The 15,238-nt window shown below is 47.2% G+C and overlaps 1 protein-coding gene across 1 annotated transcript in view; it reads left to right on the top strand.

Moving 5' to 3' along the window:
• The window catches only part of LOC142313027 (uncharacterized), a 132,792-nt gene that overhangs the window by 59,550 nt on the left and 58,004 nt on the right, over nt 1-15,238 (top strand). Inside the window, exons 6-7 of the mRNA XM_075352014.1 lie at nt 5,067-5,162; nt 5,360-5,450. Coding sequence (XP_075208129.1) covers nt 5,067-5,162; nt 5,360-5,450 — 187 coding nt within the window. The remainder of the gene's footprint in view (nt 1-5,066; nt 5,163-5,359; nt 5,451-15,238) is intronic.

Here is a 15,238-nt window from a genome sequence, read left to right as displayed (position 1 = left end):
TATTAGCCATTAAGAGATATCCGAACTAAAAGATTATATTTTTGTCTCTCACGGCAATCAATCATTTTTAAACTGGCTAACACAGTACCAAAACTTTTTTCTTATGGCAAACAAATCGCAGTTTTCTGCCAGGAGACGCAGGTCTGTGAACTCAGTGACCGCACCTGAGGTGAAGTCACTGAGTTTCATGAGGTCACCTGAGGTCAGGTTATCTGTGGTCACAGGTGGAAGACTGTGGGAACCTCCAGCTGTGACCACAAATAATCCGAGTGACGTCACCACTGATCACTGCGGATCAGTTTCCGACTGAAGCTGACGGTGTGCGGTCATGTATTCTAATGTGTCTATGCGCTGTCACTTCAGATGTAGCAGAGCTGGAATCATTGTGGGACCTCATGTGGATTACGTCGCAACTGGGTGTTTGGGGTTAATAAGGGGGTGAAAGAGGGTTTTTTTGTATGTAATTTCAAATAAAGTATTTTTTTGGTGTTTATGTTTATTTCTTTTCGCTCACAGATTAGTAATGGGGGATCTCATAGACGCCTGCTAATCCTAAACCAGGGGTTATTGGCAGCTGTGAGTTGTCATTAACTTCATTAACTCCTTATTACCCTGATTGCGGCCGCACCAGGGCAATCAGGTAGAGCCCAGTAAAGTTCTAATGAATGCGACAATCATGGGCAGCTACTATTTTTAGGCTGGGGGGGCCCAATAACCATGGGTCTCTCCAGCATGAGAATACCAGCCCCCACCTATTGGCTTTATCTTGGCTGGATATCAAAATTAGGGGGGAGACCACACATTGTTTTTTAAAATTATTTAAATTATTTAAAATTAAAATCTGAATGCAGTTCTTATTTTGATACACAGCCAAGATAAGAGTACGGCTGGGGGCTGCATTATCTGTTTTATCTGTGTTGGGTTTCATAATATGAGGGGACCCTACGCCATTTTTGTAAAATTATTATTTTTTACAGTACGATAAACCCACAAACAGGGTCTGTGATTGGTTGCAGTCAGACACGCTGCCATTCAGAGTTGGGGCACAGTCTGACTGCAACCAATCACGGAAGCCAGGACTACTAGTGCGTGAGGGAAGCAGTGAATATGTATGAGCGACAATGAGGGCCCCAGAAGTAGAATAAGCAGCCAGAAAGCAGTGTAACAGCCGTGAGGGAGACTGGGAAGTATTGTGCGCCTGCTCCAATCCCATGAATTCTGGTCCCCATAGACTTATATGGGGATGGGCGTCCGGACAGATTTTTGGGATCAATTCTGAGCCTGAATTGTTTAGACCAGCCAATTCCAGGTATCTGCGAGTCCACCTATCACTTCTTTACTTCCCTTCCCTGTCCATCCATTGGATCACAGCCCCAAGACAAGCTCCAGTGTGTGTCTGGGGGGACAAGCTCCGGTGTGTGTTTGGGAAGGAAAAGCTCCGGTGTGTGTCTGGGAGGGACAAGCTCCGGTGTGTGTCTGGGGGGGACAAGCTCCGGTGTGTGTCTGGGGGGGACAAGCTCCGGTGTGTGTCTGGAGGGGACAAGCTCCGGTATGTGTCTGGGGGGGACAATGTCCGGTGTGTGTCTGTGGGGGGACAAGCTACAGTGTGTGTCTGGGGGGGACAAGCTCCGATGTGTGTCTGGGGGGGGGACAAGCCTGGGAGTGAAGCTCCGGTGTGTGTCTGGGGGGGACAAGCTCCGGTGTGTGTCTGGGGGGACAAGCTCCGGTGTGTGTCTGGGGGGACAAGCTCCGGTGTGTGTCTGGGGGGACAAGCTCCGGTGTGTGTCTGGGGGGACAAGCTCCGGTGTGTGTCTGGGGGGACAAGCTCCAGTGTGTGTCTGGGGGGACAAGCTCCGGTGTGTGTCTGGGGGAGACAAGCTCTGGTGTGTGTCTGGGGGAGACAAGCTCTTGTGTGTGTCTGGGGGGGACAAGCTCCAATGTGAGTCTGGGGGGGACAAGCTCCGATGTGAGTCTGGGGGGGACAAGCTCCGGTGTGAGTCTGGGGGGGACAAGCTCCGGTGTGAGTCTGGGGGGGGCAAGCTCCGGTGTATGGGGGAATGGCACATCGGCCCCCGAAATGATTTACCTGTAGATATATAGCAGCGATTGCTCTGCACCGGCTGCTGCTCATGTAATGAATTGTCCACGACTGGATATTGTGCAGCGCTGGGGCCATTAATGAGAGAAAGTAACCCCTCTGTACTTACCTGACGTAGGTGTGACGCCCTGGTCTATCAGGTCGTCACAGGGTATTGTGCAAACCGCCCGTCTGTGCAATATCCACCTCCTCCTTGGTTACGGGTCCCTGACCTTCGGTGTTGCCAAGAACAAGCTAATCAAAATCCTAGGAACACTCTGCACCACACCCACCAGACACACCAGTGGCCGACCTGAGTGTCGCCCACTTGGGGGGTTGGTTAAGGGGGGGTCAGGAGTGTCAGGAGCAGAACAGAGGTAGCTCTCAAAGTGAGAGGAGGTCAGGAGCTGGGCTCCTTGTAACTACTGGGTGGCAGACGTTGGTCTGGGCCTGGTAGGAGCTGGACCCCGGTCGCAGGGGATCGTGACAAGGGGCACGGACTGTCGAGAAGGACAGCCGGCGGCCTTGTGCCATCACCGGGCAGGGGCCAGGGCACGACGGGGTGCGTGAATCCTAGGTCAGGAAGGAGCTTCAGGCGTCCTGACAATTTACCCGACGAGGATGGAGCCTTCAAGATCCGTTCTCCACCCGCTCCAAGAACGGGGTACTAGCGTAACGAGGGGGATAGGACTTTCCCACTACACGGTCCAGAAAATCCCAAGCATGAACCCTGAGAGCAAGTTCACCCAGTTAGCCATACTGGTGAGCGGGACCCGAGTAGTTTTACACTAAAGGGACCAACCAGAAGACTAGGTGCCAAGGCAAAGATCACAGACTAACAGGCAACACCAACGGGCACGGGATCCAGGCGTGCTCCCTCTCAGCGGCAGCGGTGTCCAGAACTTTGGTTTACCACAGTTGTCGGTGTCAGTGTTATTGGACTGAGTACACAAGTGACCCTTACCATCCCAACGGCACCTCCCCGTCACCAACACCGAGTCCCGGGGCATCCCTCCTACCCGTGGAGGGGTTAAACACCTAGCTGCCCACACCATCGCCACCGGGTACTCCCAATCGCAGCGGTGGTACTCCATCTTACCACACACCGCGGGTGGCGTCACAAACTTTAACCATACCATCCCATGTAAATACTTCCCCTTTTATCCGAGTGGCCGCGCGACCCCAACCCCCTAATCCGGAGATCCCTCGAGCCACCGTGGATCCAGATCCGAGCATCTCGGCTGCTGACGCGGGGGCGGCAAATAGAAGTATCACCTATATACTGTATTCATTATTTCCTGTATATCTCACCACTCACCTTCTTTATTCTCCCCCAGCACAGCCGTACGAGGGCTTGTTTTATGCGGGAAGACTTGTAATTCTGAGGGAATAGAGGAATGGTGAAAGCAATGAGGCGGCTCTACACAGAGGAGAACATTGAGGAGGAGGAGGGGAGGGGGTGATGTCTCTGATCGAGGCCTCAGGCCTTACATTGGGATAACACCAGAGAGGAGCAATAAGCTGTGAGTGCAGAGCGTCCAGACAGCTCCATATAACATCACCGTGTGCAGGGCAGAGCGGCACTTGGCTCCGCTCTGTACACCTCGTACACACACGGCTCTGCTCTGTACACTTCGTACACACACGGCTCTGCTCCGTACACCTCGTACACACACGGCTCTGCTCCATACACCTCATACACACACGGCTCCGCTCCGTACACCTCGTACACACACGGCTCTGCTCCGTACACCTCGTACACACACGGCTCTGCTTCGTACACACACGACTCCGCTCCGTACACCTCACACACACATGGCTCTGCTTTGTACACCTCGTACACACACATGGCTCTGCTTCGTACACCTCGTACACACATGGCTCCGCTCCGTACACCTCGTACACACACAGCTCTGCTCCGTACACCTCGTACACACACGGCTCTGCTCCGTACACCTCGTACACACACGACTCCGCTCCGTACACCTCGTACACACACGGCTCTGCTACATCCACACTGTAAACCCCTCCTGACCCCACACATAAACTTCCCCTCATCCAGCACCATGACACCCAGCACAGCAGAGTCCTGCATACACTGAGGAGCTGATCATGTGACCCCTGACTCCTCCCCTCCATGTGACATCATCACAGGTCCTGGAAGCACAGAGCAGCCATATATCTAGTGTGCGGCTCTGCAGGAGGAGGTGTGTGGAGATTCCCCATTACTGGGCTCAGGCTCCATACACATTAGATGCTGGGGGAGAACAATCGCTCTATAGAAGAGAATTCTCCTGATTGCCCCGTGAAGGATGGATATGGACAGGGACAAGATGGCGGAGAGGATATTGCACCTCACCCTAGAGATCCTCTTCCGGCTTACTGGAGAGGTGAGAGATTCTGATGACGTCACATTACATCATTCTTATCTATGGGAATAACAGATGGACAGAACTGGAGAGGTGAGGACTCTGGAAATGTCTGGAGTGAGATTTCTTACTGTGTCTCTCCATAACCAGGATTACACAGTAGTGAAGAAGACCTCTAGTGAGCGCTGTCAGGCCCCTGTGTCTGAGGGATGGGGAAGACCCCTGAGCCCAATCACGGGGCCTCCACCTCACCCCCCGATACATGAGGACATCAATGACCAGAAGATCCTAGAACTCACCTACAAGATGATTGAGCTGCTGACTGGAGAGGTGACACTGCTGGGAATGCTGGGACATTATACAGTAACGCTATGAAGGGATCGGGGGTGACGGTATCATTGTATGTGTCAGGTTCCTATAAGGTGTCAGGACGTCACCGTCTATTTCTCCATGGAGGAGTGGGAGTATTTAGAAGGACACAAAGATCTGTACGATGACATCATGATGGAGGTTCCCCAGCCCCTCACATCACCAGGTAATAGACAGGACTAAATACACACGGCCTATAATTATCTGTATGTAAGGAATGAATTCAGTCCCTGTATGTGTCTCCTCCAGGTCTATCCAGTAAGAGGACAACACCAGAGAGATGTCCCCGTCCTCTTCTCCCACAGGACTGTAAACAAGAAGACCCCGATGTTCCTCAGGATCATCAGGTAGATGGAGAGAAGGTGCCATGAAATCCCCCTATGATGTGTAGACGGCTGTGAAGGTCTTGTGCTCAGTCTTGTTTTATCCTCCAGTATTATATGTGTTATACTTGTGTAATGAGAGCGGTGGCGATGGCAGGATTAGAGCTGATCATAGATGGGACTTCTCCATCTGTCTGTGACTTTTACAATATTTGTTTCAGGGGGAAGATCTGCCCCATATTAATACTACAGAGACATATGTGAGGGGTGATGAGCGGAGTAAAGAGGAGATTCCTACAGATAACCGCCCAGGTGAGTAGTGACCACTAAATGCAGAGAAGTCACAGATTCTTCTCATTCAGCAGCTGCTACAGTCCCTGACAGAAGTTCTGTCGCTTATCCATGTTATGTAAATAAAAGCTTATAACCTGACTTTAAATTCATCCATTGGTTTCTTAATTTACTCTTTTGAAAGCTGACACCCTACCAAATTTGGGCAAACATTGAGCATGTTTGGGGTAGGATGAAAGAGGAAGCTTGAAGACAAAACCAAAGAATCTAGATGAACTCTGGGAGGCATGTAAAACTGCATTCTTTGCTGTTCCTGATGACTTCATTAAGAAATTGTATGAATCATTGTTGAACCGCATGGATGCAGTCCTTCAAGCTCATGGAAGTCACACAAAATATTAAATATGGCTCTAATAGCATCACAACTTCATTCACCAATGTTATGCAACACATCTTTGTATTTGAAGTTAATTATTTGTTTGAATTTCACAATACTTTCTGTGGGTGACAAAACTTTTGTCTTGCCAAAATCTGACCTTTCTGTGTTCATTAAATGATCAATATTTCAGCTTTGCAGCAACTTTATTTTCATAACCTAAACCAAATTTGGGAGGGTTTCAGCTTTCAAAAGAGTAATTTATGAAACCAATGGATGAATTTCAAGTCCGGTTATAAGCTTTTATTTACATATCATGGATAAGCGACAGAACGTCTGTCAGGGACTGTACAATGTGGGACTAAAAAGAAGGAACAAAACTTATTATCCTAAAAATAAGGTTCCACAGCAAAAATGAAGCATCAGGTATAGAAAATTCTAGTGGTTTGAAGGGTATATACTTTATTAATAAAACATATGTTTTAATACATTTTTATTAAAACCACATAGAACAGACACATCACAGACAGATAAGTGAATAATAGATAAAAACTGGACTGATGCCAAGAGAGTCTATATATACCCAACATAAAGGAGATTGGTGCTTAAATACTTATCCTTCAAAAGGTTCTGTCCCTTCCTATCAATGGAGTATAGCACCCTAATTTTTCAAATGGTGCCCCCATTACTCGACGGCTATCCCTCAAACACAGTAGTGTACCTATATAAATATACAGGGATTGGGTCTAGTAGAGGACTATATTGCGTGTGGAGCGCGTTTGAGTTCTGCTTTTTGTCCTCAGTGTCTCTTCATTGCCATCAGGCACACCTTTGTAACTATGCCCCATAACCCTTAGCTTGTTCAGTGTTCCATGAGGAAAATCGTTCCTCCCCAGGAACCCTTGAAGAGCCCTCCCCACTGAAAGCACTGATCTAGGGTGGAACCCGTAGGTACCAAAAAAGATGACTTTCCAGTGGATTCCTTTTGACTAGTTGAGTTTGCATTAAATAACAAAGGTAGGTACGACAACCAATTTTCCTGGTTATCGAACACAAAACACCTTAAGTAAGTCTCCAAACTCTGATTTAAGCATTCAGTCTGCCCTTTAGATTGGGGAAAGTGGAGCCAGCATGATCTGAGAGTGGCATGCATCATATAAAAGTGCAAATTCACGGATTTATTCCAACTGTACTTAATACAAAATGAGATTTTTAGCAAATAATTGATCAATTCCTTGAGCCACCCCTGCCACTTCATGGAAAATCTCAATATGGGGGTCCTACTCTATATTATGTATTTCATGTGCTATGCGGCCTCCTAGATAAAAAAAAAAATAATTAAAACAGACCCAAATTGAAGCACCTTTAGATTGAGGATGGAACGATGAGGAAAAAGACAGATGAGACGAGAACACGGAAGAGAACATAATGCACTAAAAATTTGGTCTCTCAATCTGACACCACATCAGAGGGAATCCATGAACATTTCAGAAACAAACACATTTTTGCATTGGGGAGGGCCAGATGAGCAATGGAATGCATGATTTTACTGAAGCTATCTACCACTACTAAGATCACCGTTTTTACAAGCGGACGAAGGAAGGTCAGTAATAAAGTCCATCGATAAACGAGTCCATGGTCTGTTAGGTATAGTCAAAGGTAGGAGAGATGCGGACTGACGAGTAAGCGGGTTCTTAGAATGTTTGCATGTATTACATGAAGATACAAAATCCACTACTTTCTTATGCAACCTTGGCCACGAAAAACAATAAAAATGGTGAAAGGTCGCTTTATCACTTGGTTGTCCCGCTAGGACCGAGTTATGATGCTCCTTCAAAATTTTGAGGTGCAGTTGCAAAGGTATGAATAATTTTCCTAATGGGCAAGAACCAGAGGCATCCCCGTGAGCCTTCAGCACCTTTTCCTTGAGCTCAGACCATACAGAAGAGACAAACACCCCCTCCTGTAAGATAGAGACAGTCATCTGAGCTACCTCCCTCAGGAAAATTTCACTATAAAGCTTCATCTTTTACATTTTTCACTCTAGGACAATAGGTAGCCACAACATTAAACCTGGTAAAAAAATAAGGACCACCTAGCTTTTCTAGGGTTAAGGCGCTTAGCAGATTCAAAGTACAGAAGATTTTTATGATCAGTAATCACAGTGACAGGATGAACTGCCACCTCTAAAAATTGACACCAATCCTCAAAGGCCATGTTAATGTTCAATAGTTCCCTATTACCAATATATTAATTCCTTTCGGCCAGCAACAACTTCTTTGAGTTAGTCCCGTTTTTGCGGTCCGCAAAAAAACCCGGTCCTGTTTATTTCACGGATGCATCCGTGTGGCATCCGTATGAAATCCATTCCGTCCCATATACGGGCTGTGTATCATCCGTGTGCCTTCCGTTTTTTTTGCAGAATGCTAAAAACGGAAGCAGCTAGATAGATAAATAGATGGATAGATATAGAGGGATAGATAAAGAGGCAGAAAGATAGAGGAATGAATTAATGAATAGAGGGTTAGCTAGAGGGATATATAGATAATAGACGAGAAAGACATATATAATGTTCCACCCCCCCAGCATTTTGTAATCTTGCACCCTTTAGTGTCTTTCATGTGGCACTAAAGGGTGCTTAGCCTTATCTTTAGCCAAAAAATAAATAAATACATTAAAAAAACGACGTGGGTTCCCCCCTATTTTTTGTAGCCAGCTCGGTTAAAGTAGACGGCTGCAGCCTCCAGACCACAGCTTGCAGCTTCACCTTGGCTGGTAATTCAAAACAGAGGGCACTGTTATTTTAAATTTAAATAAATAATTTAAAACAAAAATTGTACGGTCCCCCCCCCCCCCCCAAATTGTATCACCAGCCAAGGTAAAGTGGACAGCTGTGGTCTGGTATTCTCAGACTAGGGAGGTCCGCGGTTCTTGGACCCTCCCCAGCCTAAAAATAGCAGGCCGTAGCCGCCTCTGAAATGGCGCATCCATTAGATCTGTCAATCCTGGTGCTTTGCCCCCAGCTCATCTCGTGCTCTGGTCCGGTGGCAAACGGGGTAATATATGGGGTTGATACCAGATGTGTAATGTCACCTGGCATCAAGCCCTGGGGTGATGATGTCATGGCGTCTATCAGATACCCGACATCACTAACCCAGTCAGTAATAAAAAAAAAATATTTGACGACAAACAAATTTTATTTGAAAAAACAATCCCCAACACAATCCCCCTTTCACCAATTTATTGAAAATAAAAATCAAATCCGGGTCCGGCGTAATTCAATAAGGGGGTCCCACGACGATCCTTACTCACTGTCCCAGTCAATGAAGAACAGAATGTTCCCCATTGACTGGGAGAGCAGTGCAGTGACCTTAGCTAACATGAATAGGTCAGCCCAGGTCACTGCAGGGCAGTGACTTCAGGAGGATAGCTAGGTTCATTACCTGCGGTGATGGAAGACCCTGCACTTCTGACGTCAGCGCTGGTCACTGAGTTCAATGACCGCCACGTTCACAAGCGAAATATCACAAGCGGCCTGTGACGTCACCGCTAGTCACAGTCTCGGGCTGCCCACGGGAGGTGATATCAGAACGCGGCGGTCAGTGACGAGTGCAGAAGTCAGGAGTGCGGGAATTCATCACCGCAGGTAATGAACTTTACAAACCTCTTGACTGGAACGCTCATCATCCTTGCGGCTGCTGACACACTGCAGTGCGGGCAGATGCTGACATACTGCTGTGCGGGCTGGCGCGAGAGCGGGACACAGACTGCAGGGGCACCCTACGGAAGCCACACGGAAGTGCTTCCGTGCAGCTTCCGGGGATTTGGTGGACCCATTGACTTGTATTGAGTCACGGTCCGTTAATACCGAACAGAATAGGACATGTTCCATAATAACGGAACAGACATACAGCATCCAATGTTTTGTTTTTTTTTGTAGGATCGGATGCACACGGAAGTGCTTCAGTGTGCCATCCAATCCTACACAAAAGAGATTGAAAAGATGGTCCTGTCAGTAAGTTCGCAAAAAACAGGAACAGGACAGTCATGTGAATGAGCCCTTAAAGGCGCATGGATGCCACTTACTAGGAGATAGCCCTTGAGATGACACTGCCTCAACCCCCACGTTGAAAGCATCAGCTTCAACAATAAATGGCTGTGCGACATTGTTGGACGAGCAGGGGCAAAGCATCTCTTTTTAAAGGGAACTTGTCAGGTCAAATATGCACCCAGAACCACGAGCAGTTCTGGGTGTATATTAGGCAGGAATTACTATCAGTCCCTGTATACCCTAGCATAGATAAAAAGATCTATAGAAAAAGTATTTCTAAATATCTTATCGTATACTAATGATCGCAGGCACTGGTCCCCTGGGCGTTAGTTCCCCAGCCAGTCGCCCCTCATTAGCATGTTAGTATGCCCCTGTGGTTGTGCTATCATGCTAATGAATACACAGCATCACAGGATGATCTCTCACCTCTCCGCCGCCATCGTGTCCGACGGGGGATTTCAGCTCAGTGTGCATGACCTCGGAGTTTGGGTCATGCACACTATGAAGCCGGGTGTACATGCCCTGGCTTCAAAATGAAGTAGTGCACATGACTCAAACTCCAGGTCGTGCGCACTGAGCCGAAATCCAGCGATGGAGAGGTGAGTGAGATCATCCTGTGACACTGCGTATTCATTAGCATGATAGCACACCCACAGGGACGTACTAAGATGCTAATAAGGGCCGACTGACCGGGGAACTAACGCCCAGGGGACTGATGCCCTCGCTCATTAGCATACGGTACAAGATCTTTAGAAATACTTTTTCTAAAGATCTGTTTATCTATGCTAGTGTATACAGGGATAGTTAGGCGGATCTTAGCAATATGCACGATCTTAGCAATATGCACCCAGAACTGCTCGTGGTTCTGTGTGCATATTGCATCTGACAGGTTCCCTTTAAGGAAGAGGATGCCCGTCAGGCGAGGTCTAACCACCTAGAAAAGTCCGTACCTTCCTTAGTAATATCCGTGAGGAGTTTAACAATGAGAAGTTCCTGATGAACTTTGTTTAATTATTGGCAAACCCCAGAAAGCGTTGTAGTGCCTTCATATTTTCAGGAGGGTCCAACTCCAGAACAGGACAGACCTGCTTTCCATCCGGAAACCAGCAAATGACACCAAGAAATACAAAAATTGTGTGTCCTGCACGGCAAATACACACTTTCTCTGTTTGGCATACAATTTGTTGTCACCTAATATCTGCAATACCTGCCTGACGTGTAACTGTGTTTTGAGATTGGGTGAGTGAATAAAAATTTGTTCTAGATATACAACCACAAATCAACCCATCAAGTGACGGAAAATTTCATTGACAAAATGTTGGAAAACGGCGGGATATTTGTCAAACCAAAAGGTGTGTTTTAAAGACTGTTTTCCACCTATCCCCTTCTCTGATTCTAATCTGTTCATGCAGAACTCACTCCATCTGACTAGCTCTCTGGATTGCCAGTCCACCACTGGATTATGCATAATTAAATAGGGAAGGCCCAATATGATAGTAGTAGGGAGATCTTCCAAGACTTAACCTGAAAGGAGCTCCTTCTAAAGATCCCCTATGCACAGATTAAAATAATGCATCACTTGCGTACAACTTCCCTGACCAAAGAGCGTTGAGTCAATGGCGAATATGGGGATAGACTTAATCAGCGACGTGTCACAGGAGAGTCCATGAGTATTTGCAAACCCAGAAACCACCATATTGGCTTCTGCCCCACTATCCAAGAGTAGAGATGAGCGAACCTTTCACAGTTCAGTTCGAAGAGCCTTGCCAAGCAAACGTTACGTTCACCAAACCTTTTCGAACCCCATTGGATTCAAGGCAGAGAAAACACTTTTACGGGTATCAAAAGCTTCCAAAGCAGAAATAATACGTGTTACAGTGCAGCCCTTCTGTTTTCGCATAGACATTAGTTTCCTAGACTATTGACACAAGAACTATTGAGGTGGATGAGACAGGTATAGGGCTGGTGCTCCCACACCACTGCCAGTTTAGACAAGACACAACTTGGAGCCCCATCTTGGAGACTTGAGATTTAAAAACATTTCAGGCAGTGACTTCCTGTTCCGGCACCGAGGATGTAGGACGTGTGGTGAGGAGCTCCTGCACCTGCAAGAGATCATACTAAGAATCAGGGACGAATCTGTGCCCATCCAACACCCCAAAGACACAGCTGCTGGGGGATAGCTGCCTCTGCAAGAGACTCCCTGAGAAAAAGCTGGGTGAGAGACAGATTGAGGGTCTGGCAGATGCACTGGGGTAGATACTGGAGGATCCCCTCACCCATGACTCCTGCTGTGGAGATTACTGCTGATATCCCTCACTCTGGCCAGATTACAGTGAGGAAGACAGAACACAGCAGTGCTGGGCTGGTGCCTGCCATTAAGAGCTGAGGCCAGGGACAGAGACTGGATCCGGGGTAGGTCGGGGTGGTCCACGCTCCCCCTCGGGTAGCATGGATAACTGAACTACTGGTTGAGGTCCCCACTGGTGTCCCTCTGCCCCCCTAGACTGTGCTAAGTAGTGCCCTCACCTGTGCTGAAGAGAGAGTCCTGAGGTTTGGAGGGAAGAGAAAGCTGCATGGTGAGCATTGACACAGGCAGGAGAGAGCTTTCTGGGTGGGAAACGTCCATTTTTTTTTCTCCTTGAAAACTCAGCCTGCCCGACTGCTGGATCCCCGGGAAGCAGGAAGTGAGACATCTAGTGGGTGAAACAATATAGTGCATCTCACACAGAGCCATCTGCAGGACACTGCCTTCCTCTAGTGGCCATCATACAGAACTGCATATTGTAAATTGATTGCTGGCTTCTGAAGGAGCTGACAGTAAGCCACTCATATACTAAGACCCTCACACTACAATTTATTGTCTCCCCTCGTTAAAGGGATGGTGCTTTTGCAACTTACAGACCTGTGTTTTATGGAGCGGTACCTTCTACGTAGTGCACAAAAAATGGACTACTCTCGCGTGAGAGACAGGGCCAGCAGCGAAGGGGAGGAAGAAATGGCACCGAGCCCCCTGGAAGAGCAAGTCCCTGTTGATATATCTCAACCGCTTCACAATGCCTTTTGTGAGTGAATCCGCCGAACACTCTAATGACAGCAACAAAGAATTTGACACGCACATGCAAACGGTAGACTTTAAAACAATGGCAACAGAGGTTGCAGCTAATATCATGCCAGAGATCCAGAAAACCATAGAGAAAGCTATCCAGAATGCCCTCTGTAACTTTCAGGGGCAATTAAACAAACATAAAGGACAGATAGAGGAGTTGGAACAGAGAGTGTCATCCCTGGAAGAAGATAACAAGCAACTGTCCTCACCGTTAGGCGAAACGGTCGCAGAAAAGAAACGCCTAGCGGACAAGGTTGAAGATCTCGAGAATAGGTCCAGGCGGAGCAACCTGAGAATGGTGGGGCTATCTGAAGCGGTTCCCGCAGCCGAACTTCAACGCTTATGTGAAAGAGATCTCTCGGCGGCTCTGGGAATTAATAGAGGCTGTAGAGTCGAAAGGGCTCACAGGGTGGGCCCAGACCCGCACTCCCATGGCCAAAAATCTGGTGATCAGACAAGACCACGTCAAGTGATCATGACATTTTTGGACTACAACAAGTTTGACATAATAAGGGCCTACAGAAAGAGAACCCAACCATTGATCATAAGAGGAATGAAACTTCTGTTCAAGGATTATTCTGCAGATGTGGCCAAGCGAAAAAGAGCTTTCAGCAAAATATGTGTGTCTCTGCATCAAGCTAGGAAGAGCTTCACACTTCAGTACCCAGCATTACTGAGGATTTTCCAAAAAGATGGTGTCAACATTGTCTACAACTCGGCAAGGGACGCCGAAAGAGACATTGAAAAAATACTGCAAACGGCAAAAACTGCAGAGAGAAGACCAGACCGAGAGGGGGACAACCGAACAATGTCACCGAAATCCCAGAGGTCAACAGGTCGTAATAGGTGAAGCAACCCAGTGATAACTTGTGAATGGTGATGTAGTATATACCCTTACCCGCTTTCCCTTAAAACGGTCTGGACTCTTATCCGAGCTGTTTGTGAGATGATACCAAGATAATGAATGAATTAACTTTTTTTGGGAGGAGATGAAGTGGGGATTGGTGGGGGACGGGCCAGGAATGGGTTATGTCATGTCACGTCATGTGGGGCCTGCCATGCCAGAGGACGCTTGTTCACATCATCTCTATCCCCATCTGGAGATGTGTCCTGTGATTTGGTGGGGGAGGAGGTGGAGTGGTCTGTTTAGACAAATTGTGAGGGGATAGTTGGTGGATACGGATGTCGTCCTGATTGATATTCCCTACATTTCATGTGGTGCAGGTTGAGTTTCTCTAATATACTCGTGTAATCAACCACTTTCCCAATCTCAGAAAAAAGTGAAGACCATAGCACTTGTGGTGGTGTGCGCAATTCGGAACACACCACAGTGCATTTCGAATTTAGAGTTATTGTTGCCCTAAGATATTTTTCCTTGTGTATTTCTTGTTCTTTTTTGTTTAACACCTTTCTACTTTCAGGGGTCGCAGTCAGACTCTGCATGCTGTTTAACCCTTCCACAAGTATCAAGTATCTGGTAACAGGTAGTAACCAAACCTAACAGGGACTCCTATGATTGTCATTTCCTGGAATGTAAAGGGTCTATGATCTCCGAACAAAAGGTCTAAGATACTGAGGCACCTTAAATGATTCTCCCCAGACATTGTCCTACTTTAGGAGACTCCCTTAAGGGAAGAGGATTTTTTCAGGCTTAATAGATCCTGGGTGGGGACAGTAGTGGGAACGGCAGCACAGGGTTGACATGCAGGGGTAGTGATTTTGTTCCACCGCAACTTCGTTTTTAAATTATTGTCTCAGGAGTGTGACGACCAGGGGAGATGTGTACGGATCACTATAGACCATGGAGGAGAAACCTATTCTATATATAACATTTATGGCCCTAACGGTTCAAACAAATTTTTTTTTGAAGATATAGAGAGAGAAATTGTCCTGGATAATTCTCCCTTGATAATTACTGGAGGTGACTTTAATACGGTACATAGGATAGAGGAAGATAGAAGGAATCAGGGTAGGACCCCCCAGAGAGAGGAGAACACACTCACCTCTCTACTTAATTAGACTGGGCTGAGGGATGTCTGGCGCTGGCTGCATCCTGATGCTAGAGAATTTACTCACTTTTCCCATGTCCACCAGTCCTGGTCGAGAATTGACTACCTCCTGACCTCTGAGAGTCTATTAAACAGGTTGAAGTCGGTCGAAATTTTTGATTTGGTTATATCAGATCATGCCCCAGTGGGTATGGAACTGACGGACAGGGTGGTCAGGGGAACAGACTTTATATGGAGGTTTCCAGCCTTCCTGACAAAGGACGA

This window comes from Anomaloglossus baeobatrachus, chromosome 5 (genome assembly GCF_048569485.1).
Source record: "Anomaloglossus baeobatrachus isolate aAnoBae1 chromosome 5, aAnoBae1.hap1, whole genome shotgun sequence".
NCBI lineage: Eukaryota > Metazoa > Chordata > Amphibia > Anura > Aromobatidae > Anomaloglossus > Anomaloglossus baeobatrachus.
This window is presented reverse-complemented; position numbering and strand designations above follow the sequence as displayed.